This window comes from Rissa tridactyla, chromosome 17, assembly GCF_028500815.1.
Source record: "Rissa tridactyla isolate bRisTri1 chromosome 17, bRisTri1.patW.cur.20221130, whole genome shotgun sequence".
NCBI classification, from domain to species: Eukaryota; Metazoa; Chordata; class Aves; order Charadriiformes; family Laridae; genus Rissa; species Rissa tridactyla.
Window position 1 is genome coordinate 3,306,713 of NC_071482.1, and position 14,979 is coordinate 3,321,691.

The 14,979-nt window shown below is 44.9% G+C and overlaps 1 protein-coding gene across 1 annotated transcript in view; it reads left to right on the forward strand.

The window, feature by feature from the left end:
- Positions 1-14,294, forward strand: part of POU2F3 (POU class 2 homeobox 3) — a 41,853-nt gene extending 27,559 nt beyond the window's left edge. The window contains exons 5-14 of the mRNA XM_054223083.1: positions 2,500-2,604; positions 4,192-4,294; positions 7,527-7,609; positions 7,750-7,932; positions 8,313-8,454; positions 9,369-9,505; positions 10,795-10,956; positions 12,522-12,588; positions 13,170-13,302; positions 14,255-14,294. Coding sequence (XP_054079058.1) covers positions 2,500-2,604; positions 4,192-4,294; positions 7,527-7,609; positions 7,750-7,932; positions 8,313-8,454; positions 9,369-9,505; positions 10,795-10,956; positions 12,522-12,588; positions 13,170-13,302; positions 14,255-14,294 — 1,155 coding nt within the window. The remainder of the gene's footprint in view (positions 1-2,499; positions 2,605-4,191; positions 4,295-7,526; positions 7,610-7,749; positions 7,933-8,312; positions 8,455-9,368; positions 9,506-10,794; positions 10,957-12,521; positions 12,589-13,169; positions 13,303-14,254) is intronic.
- The last annotated feature ends 685 nt before the right edge of the window (positions 14,295-14,979 follow it).

Genomic DNA, 14,979 nt, shown 5'->3' on the forward strand with positions numbered 1-14,979 from the left:
GGAGAGGTAAATTTGAGCCTAAACCCAATGAAAATAGGTACAGGGGAGAAGGATTTGTCAAGAACACCCAGGTTCCCGCCCACTGCGCAGGAGGGAGCCAGAGAATTCCAGGGACGGGGGAAGGAGCAGTGGGAGATGTTGTTGTTTTTAAATCGGGAACCGGTCCTTTGCCAAACCCACCTCCCGTTCTCATATTGTGCGATGCCGGGATGCAGCTACACACCCCTTTCGCCCTGGAACGTTTCCAAATCATTCCGCTTGGCAGCTGTAAAAATTGATTTCAGTTTGGAAATGGCTTGTGCGTCTTCAACACTCCACTCCTATTGGGATCATAACTTAGGCGGGATCAAATGCCTTGTTCTCTAAGACGTGGATAACTTTGCATTTTGGGACTGTTCAGACTTGGATGACTGCATTGTGTGAAGCAGACACACGTGAATTGCAAGCAGGCGTAATTTATTTAATTTTTTATTTATTTTTATTTTTTGCCTTGGATGACTTTTTTTTTATTTAATGCACCCTCAGAAAGAAAACGTGCGTAAAACCATTTGCCTGCAATGACTGGATGGCTCAGGGGCAACGGAGTATTCTCCTGAGCCTTTTCTCTAACATTTAGTAATTTAGACGCTATCCGCGTTGATAGAGATCAAGAAGATCTTTTCATCTGATTTTTTTCACCAGGCTAAGAGGGATGATCATGCCAACCTGAAAGGTAGGAAAGAACTGGAATTGATAGCATGTATAACTCTTGTTGCAAGGAGCTAGTATTATTGCAAAACTAGTTTCGGCAGTGTCCAGAGCTATAGTTGTAATGAAAGGAGATGTTGTAATTCTCTTCCCTCTGCGCGGTACCTTCCAAAATGCGGAGGTGAACGTTACAGGGCCAGCGCCCCGCACTGCAGCTGCGAGCCTCTTGCGATCACATTTTCTCCTTTGCTCCCCTGGAGATTTGTGTGTTTGTTTGCTTTAGTCAAATTGAAATAAAACCTCCCTCAACCAAAAATGTTCTCTTGGGCCACTGTTTTTAAAAGCTGAATTTCTTGTCCCCCTCTGCTGGTAGGAGGCTGTATGACCTAAAGGCCGTGTCGGCACGACAAAACCCCGGCAAAGGCGACCCTGCTTGTCTTCTGGGGCATGGTGGGCTCAGGTGTAATTTGGTGGGAGATGGTGAGGTTCAGCCCTAGGAGTAAAAGCGAATCTTCAATGCTGAGCCCGTAGACAGGGTTTTCAAGACCTGTCCTTTCTGGTGTCCTCCTGGTTTTTCCAGTTTGTGGAAACTGGAGCCTCTTCTTACCCTAGAAAGGCTTAGATGAAGAATGGGACTCATGATGTGAGCCTTGTTCCAGGCATTCTCATGCTTAGGAAAAACTTCAGCCTAAGTTTGGAAATAGTTTGCTTGGATCTTTTGGAGAAAAAAAAAAATGTTATAGGAGCTCTGTATGACTTTTCTGTCCCCTGTGCATGGCATCTGCACATAGCCACTCCTCAGACAGCTTTCAGGAATTAATTTAAAAATGTCTAAAAGTTTCCCAAACAGGTTCCCCTCTCTCCTGTCCCAGTCAGCCTTACCAAAGGATTTCAGCTAGTATAAAGTGATGTAACAGTTGTTTGTTTGTTTTTATGTAGTAGCAATGTTAGAAATTAACATGGAGACTATGGAATAAACCAGACACAAGGATTCAGTTCTGGTCCCTGGATAAATTCTTCTCTTAAGAATGTGGACTCAGAAATCAAGATTATTTTTTGTAGACAGAAGTCTTTCTTGAACATTAAAGTAGGTCAAAATGACCACTGCACAAAGGGCTGACAACTGTGAAGTTTCCTGGTTCTTTTTCTGCAGCTTATTCCAGCTAAGAAAGCAGATTTTTCCTTGCCAGACCAGTACAATTTCTTGTTGTTTTCTGGTAGAAGCTGAGCAAATACTTTTGGTGCCTGGGGTGCTGCATTTTCAAGTCTGGAAGATTACACTGCTTTTTGAGGTCTTTTACTTCATGACCTTTCCTTTCCCATCCCCTTGTACCATTCTCTGCCACCTGCAGAACAAAGTAAGAGGCTATCTATAGCCAACCCTGCCAACGGGTTGTGAGTCGTGATTTATAAAGGATAATTGCTTCACGTCTTCCTTAAAACTCCACAAAATGCCACAGTGTTTTGTCCGAGGAAAGCACTCACATGCTTTAAACCTTGCTAAGTCACTGGAACTTTGTTACTTCCTAAAGTGTTTTAATTAATGTGTTTTAATTGGGCAAACTGCAAGCTTCCCCTTGGCTTGGCAGAGCAGGAAAACTGTTCGTGTTATAAACTGGAGAGCAGAAGTGGGGAACGACCATGCCTTTCTGCAAAGCCAGGGATGGAAGCAGTGAGTCCTGACCTCTAACTTTTCCCTGAAAGGAGCCCCTTCCCAATACCTTCCAGCCTCTCAGGCTCTGAGCCACCCCACGCCTCCGTCATCCCCTTGTCTCTGCTCCCTCATGCTACAATTACTTTGCTCTTTTTCAGATTAAAACTGAAGACCTCAGCGACTCCTTGCAAGCTACAATCCCCCCTAGGTCAGGTCACCTTGTGCAGGGATCATCAATGATGCCTGGAAGCCAAATCGCGGGGGTAAGTAACTTCGCTGCTTCAGGGATCCAGAAGTCTGAAATGGCAGTGGTTAGGGAACCTCCGGAGAAGAGCCTGGTGGTTTTGACACACTTGCCAGATTACGTATGCCTTTTGACAGTGGCAAAAGGAGACTCGAGGGTATGATGGACGCTAAATTGAAAAAGTGAATTTGTTTTGGCAAAAGTCAGCTTCCTCCTCAGCCTCTTTCTTTTCTGCAGAAAAATTGCATGTGTTCAAAGGCAGACTGGACACATACTTGGAAGAGATTTCCTTTGAGGGTTTACTAAGTAGGCAAACCACACCATGCTCAGGCAATCCCTTGAACTGAAAATAATGGGAGGCTGAGACAATACCAAGGGAAAGCATTAGATATGCTTGCCCCAGTCTTCCTCTTTCGTGAACACCTGGTTAATGCCATTGTTGGAGATGGGATCCTAGGCTAGATTAACTCTTGAACTGAACCAGTGTAGTCATCTTTGAATATGTTGGTTCCAATTGATTTACACAAGAGAAGAAACTGATTCCTTGAGGGATTTTTTTTTTTTTTCCTAAGGTAAAAAATTGGAGTTTAGCACTTAACTCTTGTTAAATGCCAGTGGAAGTTAGATGCCAGAAGGCCACACAGCTGCTCAGTAATCTCTTCCCTCATTCTTTTGTGGGGTATTCAGATCCCTTACACAATTCGGGGACAGTTCAAGTTCCCCAAGGCTTCAAAACAATTCTTGAGAAGCTCAAAGAGCTCATCTTGTTGAGTAATGTGCTCCTCTAAAAAGGTACCTCTAAAAAGAGTTGGTCTTATCAGGGCTTTTTTTTTGTGTGTGTGTGTGTCTATCCCAAGCAATGCAAACTCTTATCCCCTAATCCCTACAACAGACATGGAGCTGGAACCCCCGTAATGTGGAAGAGCGCTGGGATGTAATCCTCATCTCTCAGTACCTATCGCCCACTCTCCTCAATGCAGGGTGGGGAATTCCTGTCAGCTATGTGGCGAAGGACAGGGAATGGTTTCAGATCTGGTCACTGTGTCCCTTGCAATGCAGTTGCTGTTGGTGCAGAGAATCAGGCACTGCTGGGCATTGTTTCTTTCCCATCTCGGCACACGGCTGGCTGGGAAATCAGTCTTCTATGGAAAGTAGGCTCTCGGTGTTCGTGAGATGGGACAGTCAGCTGCACATTCCTGTGTAATTTTAGGGAGTTGACTCTCTGAGAACACATTATCTGGAAGAAACTGAAATCCAAGAGGTTTCCCTGTTACTCCTAACAACCGGGTTTTGATTGTCAGTGCCTCAAAAACATCATTTTTCAAGAATTTACTTTTCAGATAGAAGTAGACAATTCTCCATGTGGACGTTTGCGTGCACAGAATTCTTCTTATACAGCTGAAATCTTCTCATCCTGGAGTACTTATGGATCTGTAGCTCTCCAGTGCATGAATTACACAAATCCGGCGTGTTGACAGTTAAATGAAAAGTGGGGAGGAGGTCAAGGACAGCATAAAAGAGCAGGGAAGCTTTATAGAGGAGAATGATACTGTGTGTAGAGCAGACATCTCTGAGTGGTGGTGTTCCCTTTGCTTTTTCCCCATAGGATATGAGCTCTCTTCACACCCTGCAGCAACTTGTATTGCTTCCTGGTCATATGCAGTCAGTTCCCCAGTTTCTACTGTCTCAGTCTCAGGCCGGACAGCAAGGTAAGAGCGATAAAAGCTGAAAGGGGCATTGTTATAAGCAGATACATATCTAGGAAAAACCTCCGTTCTCATGACTGTCATTTTTAATCCGATCTGTTACTTTTTCACAGCATGATGGTGTCTGTGTTACCAGATGCGTTTCGCCCCACTTTTCCCCCTGTTCCCACAGTTGGGATGATCCCAGTAGTTTCTCTGGGAAGGATCCGGTTCCGGAGATGCTCCTGGCACCTGTGGCTTGAGTGCGCCGAGAGTGCCACCTTGGGGCCAGCCTTTGCAGGCTTGGTGGGGATCCCACCTCCGAAATTCAGGAGAGCGTCTGGTTGGCTTTGAGCAGAAGAGCCAGGAGCGTGCTCCTTGGGAGCAGTTGCAGCCTGCCTGGGCTCCCAGCCTGGCTGGGTTGGCGCTCTTCATCTCTTCCAGAAAACAGAGGAGAGGTTGAGTTGATCTCTCTAATACCTTAGAGGGAGAGTGAATCCAGGGAAGGAGCTGAGCTGCTCTGGTGGAAGGATGATGCTGGCACTAGAACAAACAGCTCTAACCTTGCCAGGAGCAAGCCGGGGATGAGAGCTGAGAGGTTTGGAGTTGCCAGTGGTTGTTCCCAAATCTCACTCCAAGCCATGGGGCAGGAGAGGACAGGAGGTCTAGCTACTTCTGAAACACAGTGTAATCAGCTCCATGAAAGGGCTGAGGACTGAACTCAGTGCTTGAGAAAGTGCCTGTGTTTCTATTTTTACCGCTGATATTTTTTATGGCGTTTCTCCAACAACAGAGATACAGACATGCTATTGATGAAGTTTTATGCCGCTTGTGGACAGACAAATGCAGGCTTTGATCCATAACCTGACAGACGCAAAGGGACTTGGGTCCTTTGCTCACATTCTTGATTTATTCCGGTCCCTCCGTATGAACCAAAATTCAGAATTAAAATGTTAAAATCTCTGCAGCTTGAATCCACTGGCACATATGCTCCAAAAGAAAATCTGTAATGTAGGCAAGTGGGAAACCTATTTCTCGTTGACAGTATATAAACTCTTCTCTCTGCCAAATTATGTTAAGCGATGTAAAATGAAACTACTTCATATAAACTGCTTGAATATATATTTACCAATAATCTATAATTTACTTTGTTTGAAATGGCAGAGTCGGGATAATATGTTGCATACTGTCTGCAACTTAATTCACATGTAATAGGAAACACATTATACTGCAAAACAGAACTTGGTTCCTTTTACAGAGTTAGAGTTTCTTATGTTAAGTGACTTCCTTCGGCAGCTATAACCCCTCCAACAGATGGCCCCTTGTTTGGCCATGAGCCCTTTTGGTTCCAGACTTGGTAAAGATGGGATAGTCTGGCCAGCAGACAGTTTTTTGTGCAAGAGCACTTCCATTTGAATAGATGATTGCAAGGTTTTAATGATCCTTTGCCATGTGCACGCACAGCCACTGGGGAGTGAAAGTGAAGGCACAGATAGGTTGTATGGAATTAGTTGTTTGGACAGATACAGGTGAAGCATTCTTCGTACCAAAGAGATGTGCAAAATATTCCTGAAGTTGTCCCTCCGGCCATCGTGGGAACTCCCTTGATGTTTCCTGAGTTCTGACTGATGGGTACATCAGTTCATGGATTTCATGGCCGAAGTGACTTGGCTGTGGGCTTAACCTTTACAAGAGGACGCGTGTTTTCATTTGTTTTTTGTATTTTAAAGCTGTTTTTAAGTCAAGTAAGTTCCCAGGTCTGATTCATTATGCCCTGATGTGATTCATTGTGCAGCCCTTCAAACAGCTAAGGCTGGCGCACTTGAATAAGGGGGTGAGCTCTGTGCTGTAAAGGTGGAAACAAGCAGCCAGGTAGATGCTGGGAATCCTCACAGACAAAATATTGCTGCTGAAGTCTTCATCTTACGAAAACACAGCCTTGGTGTCATCAGCTGTCAAACCAGTGATTCCTGAATCCAGTCCATAATTTTCATTTGAGCTAGAGCTTAGCTTTCGCAAAGGTGTTCAATCATGATTTTAAAGACTCCAAATGACAGAGCATCCGCCATGTCCCTAGGCAAGCCATTCCAGTGATTAATTACCTTCACTGTTAAAAATGTGCACCTCGTTACCAGCCTGCATTTGAAATTCAAAGTTGTTCCAGCATTAGAGAAAGCTTATTGAAACACCAATATAAATAAATAAATGGGATCCTGCACTTTCAGATCTAAATTAAAAAAGGAAAGACAGAGAGTGGGGACTGATTGATTCTGGAGATTATCTTTTTTCTTTTTTTTTTTTTTTTTTTTCAGCAGAAGTCCATAAATTTCTATAGTTTTCCTTATAATTGTCAGTTACAATCAATAGCATATCTTGACTGTTTCAAGAAAGGTTATAAATCCTCACTAAATTCTATAGGCTTCACTCACAACAGACTTGAAGAACCTGACTAAATTTCTAGGGAACTACACTGCTTCCGTTGCTACTTAATCCTTTAGGACATTCCCTGTGAGACATATAGGCTTGTGCTTGGCAGTTTGTCAACTAAACAATTACACACTCTCCATAAATACTAGTTTTTGTTAGTTTTATAGATTTCCCTTCTTTTTTCCTTTCATCATTTTGTGTCAGTTTATATATTCCAAAAGAAATTCAATTTATTTGAAATACAGTGGGGTAGAAAAGAAAGGGTCAGATGGCTTCAAAATGACACTTCAAAATGAAATGTAGAAAGCAGAGTGGGTAGGCTCATGAGATTAATTGTGGGATCGGGGTTTTTTTAATAAGATCAAGTGGCTGAAAGTTGGAGTCAGAAAAGCTTCTACTGGAAATAAGACACACTTTTCTTCTTTCTTAACAGCTAGAGTGATTAAGCACTGGGAGAGAACACCACTAAGGATGTAGTAAATTCTCTGCTGCTTGACATCTAGAATCAAAGTTAGATGTCTGTCCCCTACTTCAATCTTAGGTTAATGAGCTACGTGCAGGGATCAGTGGATGAGATATTTTACCTGTGTCATTATTGTAATAATCCCTTTCAGCCGAATGCACCATGAAAAGAACGTTTCCTTTCTCATAGTCCAACTCAGAGCCAACCACCTTTGTAACGGCTGAAATTCTCATATTTTGAACAAGAGCTAACTAGCGTTTTCCATTCAGAGCTTCACGAGCCTTTCCTGTGCAGAGTGAGGTTCAGCTGCCGAGGTGCTGAGGAAGGAGCCGCTCTGATCAGATGTGTCTCTCTTTCTCTCCTCAGCTTTGCAGCCAAACATCCTCTCCTTCCCTCAGCAGCAGGGCAGCCTTCTCCTCTCCCAACCGGGACCCAGCCTGGCATCGCAGGTAACTTGCCTCAGCATACACTCCCACCCTGAGAAGCACTCAGCTACAAAAGGTGCTCCTGCATTAAGGGCAAATAGCAGAGAAGATGGCGTAATTTTCTATTGTTGTGATCTGATGCATCTTTTTTGTTGTTTTAACAGGCTGTGGGTCGTTCTGGGCTCCCTGGCTCATCGGTTGAACCCCACCTGGACGTACCCCAGCATTTGCAAGTGGCAAAGCACCTAACTCCATCAGGAGCATCTGAGGAACCCAGTGACCTGGAGGAGCTGGAAAAGTTTGCTAAGACTTTCAAGCAAAGGCGAATCAAACTGGGGTTCACGCAGGTGAGCAGCCTCATCAATGGGAAGCGTCGTGATGTGGACATGTTGGACTGGGGAAGTCTGTGGCAGAGGCATGGATGGAGGAAGGGCTGGATTAGATACAATTTGGCTTTCTTTGGAGCATCCCCTTCCAAAATATGAAGAGACAAACCCTTCCTAATACCTCATTACCATGACCTCATTTTCTGCGCCTTCTCCAATACACAAAGGCTCCAGGGGTGTGGGGCAGATTCCTGTGGAAAGAGAAGTCACTTTCTCTGGAAGGCAGGACATGGAAACAAGACTGAACCCATTCTGGAAGCAACCTGAGAGGTGGTCTGACAGCAGGAAGCTGTGAGGGGGGTTTTCTGAGCTCATGTTGTGATTTGGATCTTCTCTGGCAGGGTGATGTTGGACTTGCCATGGGGAAGCTCTATGGCAATGATTTCAGCCAGACCACCATTTCCCGCTTCGAGGCTCTCAACCTGAGCTTTAAGAATATGTGCAAGCTCAAACCCCTGCTGGAGAAGTGGCTGAGTGACGCAGGTAGGTGACATTACACGCAGAAATGCCACCAGTCTTGGCCAGGATGAGAGGATCCATCCAGGAACTTCCAATAAAATCCAGGAAAATTGGAGCTTGAGCTAAGACCTCTCAGATCCATGGCTGGGCTAGTAACAGACCGCCTTCCGCTGTGGATTGCACAGCAGGTTGCACGGCAGCCTAGATATCAAATCACTTCTGTCCTTTCTTTCTGGCCCTATGGGATTCACACTGCAGTTTGGTGGCTGGGGCAGTCCCTTCCTGCAACACCTTTTGCTCTGTTGCATGGCCTGGGGCAAACCACTGGGCTAGTCCATTCAGTCCCTCCCTGTGTAAGCTGGAAAGGATAGGAAGGGACTCCTAAAGGGCTCAGAGATCAGCCCATGATTAGTAATTAGAAAAGGAAGGTATCACTGCAAGGGGAATCCCCAGTAGCAGCGGGGATTGGGCTGGCGTCCTCTGCTGGCTGCAAACCATAGCAGGAACGAATGGCTTTAGTCTCATGTGCTTTACCCAGCCCTTCAGCAGTTGCATGTTTGACCGATTTATCGTGTCAGGAGGTGTCTCAGCTACATGAGGCCTGATCCTGGTGGTGTAAGTCAACATCTTTAACCATGTGAAATTAAATCATTGGAAAATGTGTAGTCCCCATCAGAGCAGGCTGGAAATCAAGCTGGAAAAAGGAAAAACAGTGTGTTGATTAAAATTTTAGCACTCATATTTCTTTCCTGATTTGGACAATATCATTGATGGAATTGGGACTGTTGGAGCAATTTTAATCACTATCAGAGGAAAGACACACAATGTAGGAACATTTTATTTATTTTACGAGGTGCCAGAGTTCCCAGAAAGGATCTAGAAATGAAAATAACTCATTATCTTCTTGAATATCTCTTTTGCCTTCCCTCTTCCTCCAGAATCTGCTCCTTTGGATTCTTCCATGAGCACTCCCAATTCCTACCCCTCAGTGAATGAGATGTTTGGACGGAAAAGAAAGAAGCGTACCAGCATTGAGACCAACATTCGCTCCACGCTGGAGAAAAGATTTCAAGATGTGAGGGGAAAATCTTTCAAAGTGTTGTGAACTCTCTCTGAGTTTGGCATTTGCTAGGTCATAGTAGCACTTAATCCTCAAAAAAAAAAAAAAAAAAAGAGATAGCAGGTTAGAAAATGCTTGAAGGGGTTAACAGGAAAAGCCACAAAACAAAAGAAATGAGACATAATATTTCCTTGGTAAATGTTGTTTTAAAGGAGTTGCGATTTCATCACCACACCTCCCCATTATCGTCCACTGACGGGTGCCCTAGCTAAAGCCGGTCTGCTGCACCCACCTCTTCCCTTTGCGAGTTGCGGGCGTGTGTCACAGGAACTGTGTGGCCATGGGAGCCGTGTGGCCACGGTCCAGCACCGAAACGGATGCTCCGTTAAGCAGGTCTTGTGAGACCACAGAACTAGTTGCTCCAGATATTGCTGCTGAATCATTTCAGAAGTGGAGCCTTTCACTTTTTAAGCATCAAGATTTTCAAGAAAAATCACTACAGACAGCAAACAAAGCTTTAAATCAGTAGGACTAAATTGTACATTGAAAATTTTTCATCAAAACTGTTTTTGACCAGTTCTCATTTTTTCTCAGTTTCTCCCTCGTACCTGATCATATCAAAACTTCCTCCTAAGACTGTTAACGACAACAAAAGACAGTCATTGTCAGATCATTATGGGCACCTCATTTTTAGCTGGTATGAGGCATTCTTTGTAATGGGAAAACTGTCTTGGCATCTCTGTGCTAGGTATTTTTGACCCTCAAGTGTCCAACTCAGATCAAAACCCCTAGAGCTAAATGCTGTCAAATGCACCAGAAAATAAGTGATGCAGAAGAAAGGATAAGTACTCTTATTTCCCTTTATAAATGAGGGATGGAAGAAGAAAGAGAAGAAATGGCTTTCTGAGATGGCGCAGGTAGGCGTACAAACAGCACTCAGAGCTTGTGAGTCCTGTGCAGTGATAAGAAGCCCACCAGTCATTAGCTTCCCCCCAAGCAATGATTTAGGGTGCGGTTAAGATCAAAGAGTGTGGTGCTTTATGCAATAACAGGACAAGGTACTGTGACTCATCCCCCACTGATTCCATGAGACTTGATGTTGAATCACAGGCACTTTCTGGGTCACAGAACATAATCTCTCACCCTAATATTTACTCTTTGTCTTAGAAGTAAATTTTCTCCCCTCACCAGTTTACAGCCAACCCCACCCTTGTCCTCTGCCTTTCCAGCAGCAGAAGCATACACTGATGCTGTAAGTTACGGCTCTTTGGGGCTTTCTTTAACCTCCTGCCCTCTCTCAGCAGAACCCCAAGCCCAGTTCAGAAGAGATATCCTTGATAGCAGAGCAGCTCTCCATGGAAAAGGAGGTGGTTCGGGTCTGGTTCTGCAACCGGCGCCAGAAGGAAAAACGCATCAGCTGCCCAATGCCATCCCCCATCAAATCACCCATCTACAATTCCAGACTGGTGAGAGACTTTGATTTAAGGGAGTTCTACATGCCATACCAGCCAAGTAGGGAAAAGGGTGGGAGGGATACAGCAGGCTTTGCTGGAAAAGGAGACAGGACATGTCCTTGTACACACCAGCCCACTCTGCAGCCTGGTGGGCTTCCACTACACCTGCAGAGAGGCAGCTGGGCTAGCCACGGGCTGGGCATAGACTCAACATCCCAACCTGAATAGAATCTCATGCTCACATTTATACAACATTTTTATTCTATTAATGAAAACAACAGAAAGAAAATACAAGTTTACCAGAAGGTGCAGGTCAGTTTAATTGTAGGATAATTTATCCAAATAGGGGGTGCTATCCCAAAATTTTTCACCCTAAGATTGGTAAATAAAAGCTTTCTGAAGTTAATGGAGGAGGAATGAGTATTCCATGGAATGAGAATTACATCCACTCATGTCAATTTAGTCGTTAACTCTGAAACCTAATGGTAACAATTTACATATCAGTTTGCTGGTTTACATCTGTGCAGAAAGGCAGAGCACACTTCAGTAGTGCTAGCTGTCCTCTCATGTCGTACATTCACATTTTGGCAAGCATATTTTCATTGCCGGGAAGGATGAGGAAAAGAGAAACTGTTGTGAGAGTTGGTGAAAGCCTGTTCCTGTAATCTGCTGTTGGTGGCTACTGTGGATAACAAGCTAGTATTGCGTTTCTAAGTTAATAGTTGCTTCCACCTATAAAAGTGTCAGGAACCTCCCCACAGTGTTGTTAGTGCTGGAGCACATGTGAGTGGGAGGGAGAGTACATATTCACAAGCAATATTTTATCTTGAAATCTTCTGTGTTTTGGAATTATGCATCAGAAGGCAGCAAAACATCACAAGAAGCTGGATCACTTGTTGCACAACACATTTGGTCTACAGTCACAAACACAAAATGCTGCTTGCAAGCCATGAATTTTTAGAGCAGCAGCTTTGGTGAATAGTTTTCCTGTGAACACATTCTACGAGGTATGTCTTTGCTCATCAGTCATTCTGAACAACGTGCTGCCTGTAGTTAAAGTATCACGGTTGAACAACAAATGCCCCAGGCTCGCTTTGCGTGCAGCCACCAAATTACTAATTGTCACCTGAGAATTCTCACCCATCAAGAACTCCACAAAGGAAAAGGGATTATTTGTGCCCAAGACCAGAGTGAGCTGGGATGTTTCTGACTAGGAACATCAGGGCTGAAACATCCAAAGGGCAGTGGCTCCTACCAACAGGACCTCAGGACTTCCAGAAAGTTTGGCTTGCATTTGATAATTTCGGGCTTTTCCATAGCTGATCCATAAATTTAGACCTGTGTAGAGAGTGTCAGGCATATGTAATGCTCATTCCGATTTCTTTGCACGGCCCTGGATACGACAATGGTGGTTCTACGCTACACTATGAATAGAAATATCTATGAGAGCCTCAGATGTAGATAAAAAGGCTGCCTGGGAGCCAGCACGCTCTAAAAGGAATACGAAAGGAGTGGCATTTTATGATCTATACCCTCATAGTGCCAAGTGCTTACTGTTTGCTTCTGTTTCTCTCTAGGTGTCTACCTCAGGGTCCTTGGGGCCCCTCTCCGTCAATCCAGTGCATAGCACCATGCCTGGGACCGGTAAGCCTTGAGAAACCTGCCTCACTCACTATTCCTTCCCTCCTTCCTCTGCTCCTGCTCTGGTTTCTAGGTCATATTTGCAGGCCACTCTTAATAAGACCCTTGGGTTTGGCTGGGGAAAGTATCCCCACATAACTAGTGTACGAAGGATAAGAACAGCAGACTCTTTCTCTTGGCTGGAACAAAGACGTGGAAACTTCCTGGGCATGGTAACATTCCCAGGATAATCCTAGGCAAATTTTACTTGGGGTGTTTAGGTTTGGGAGCCAGGCACACCTCGAAGCAAAACACGAAGAGTACTTGGGGGTAGGTTATGCTATTTCTTCAGCAGAACGTTGTCAGATCTCCTTTGAGAAGTGTCACTTCTTACACACTTCTAACACAAATAGAAACCGAGCGCTACAGAGGGAGCAGTCCTGGAGAACCCCCCCACGGATTCTGCCTTGCTGCTGCAGGGCAGACAGCGAGTCAGATGAACAGCAGGATGGGTACAAGATGTGGTGGGAGGGAGTGTTCGGGCTTGGGCTGTCCTTGGCAGGAAAAGGAGATCCCCACCTTATTCTGCTTTCTCTGCTACACAGTAACATCATCGTGTTCCCCAGGGAACTCCAGCAGGCCCTCGTCCCCCGGCAGTGCACTCCATGCCAGCAGCCCCGGCACAGCCCAGAGCAACTCCAAAGCTGCAATGAACTCATCCGGTTTCAACTCTTCAGGGTAAGGCAGCGGGGGCCCACAGCTTTGCTCCTTGGTGAGGGCTTGGGAGAAAAGCAATGGGACCTTAGAGGGCAATGTGCAAGCCCTTAGAGACTCAGGCAATGTGCAAGCCCTTAGAGACTCAGGCAATGTGGAGCCACATGGTGACATGTTCTTACATGAAGCTTCATGGCTAACCTGAAGCTTCTTGGGATACAGCGATTTTTCTGCTTGACGACAAATAGTATATCAAGTTTTGACTGAAAAACTATGCTGGTTAAAAAAAGGGGAAAAGAAAACAAACGCCAAAAACCTGGATAGAAACACTGGCCATAAGGACTGTCCTAAACTAACTCCTTGTGTGGAGGAAGCAGAGGAAGGCTTGTTTTGCTGTTTCTGCTTGGGTAATCCCCTCCACAGCCAGTTTTCTCTCCTGCAGTGCCACCCAGAGAGCTCTGCTGTAAAGTAACTGTTACACAGTGGCAGATGAAACGAGAACAAAGATTTTTCTCCTTTAAATGCTACAAAAGCATTAAGCCACGCATATGGGCTCAGAGCCCGTCTGGTTATTTCACTGAACATGCCTCTGCCACAGCCTGTACTGCTCAGGCCTCTCTGCACTTGTAGTTTCTGCTACATGGCATCAAGGATGCCGTGTTAGTAGGAAGGCATCAGAGGGCAGAGCATGCTACCCATAGCTGCTGGGCTTTCTAAGTCACGGATCACCCTGTGCCGTGAATCAGACCTCCTCTTACACGGAGGAAGTCCAACAGGCAGCTGAACTCATGAGCACAATGGAAGATGTTACTTAGGAAGACAGGGGGGTTGCTATGAGGTTCCTATAGGAGCAAAGGATCATTTGCTGGCTGCCAAGTCGAAGTAAGGTTACAAATGGAATAATAATGATTTTTGTTGCAAGGGAAACTGTTAACAACATGGCAATTGTAGCTTTTATTCCCTGTGTTGCAAACAGATCTTGGTACCGATGGAATCAACCTACCTACCTCCACTGAGATGACTCCTCCATCATGTGTAAAAGGAGCTCTGACTTCTAGCTATGGACCAGCTTCTCTAGGAACAATGCTTGGGGCAACCTCTGGCGTTCCAGTGCCTTCAAAATGCCGCCAAATGAAGGTCTTGTTTAAGGGAACCCATAGCAGCAGAACTCTCCAGGGACTCAAACTGCAGCTGACCTTCCCCAAGGATTCTCAATGCCAACAGTGACATTATAATACTCTTCCAGGCATTCACTTCAAGAACGAGCCCTTGCTTAGCACTATTAGCATGAAACACTGCCCTCTGCTTGCAAATCTCTGCATTCACACTGGATGGCCTGGCAATCTCTAATCTGGAAGGAATTCTGTCAGGACCCTCTTTTCCCCTCACTCATTTCAGAGCTTCCCATAAGAAGGGTCTATCATGCTGTTACTATCACGCACACATACCATAAACCCCCAAACTGAGCCGAGGTTACCCAGTTCATTTCACCAGAGACCTGTGTCTAGATGTGAGCCTTGGTTTTCAATAGACTTCCAAGGTCAATGGCACTGTGCTTCATCCACCACTAAACTTGCTTAGCTTTGAGACATTCTGCTGTGTTTCTAAAGGTGCTTTTTTTTTGTTTGTTTGTTTCTTTCTTTCTTTTTTTTTATTAAGTATTTTAGAGCTTTCTTATTTTTTCCTTTTAAAAAAATTGTT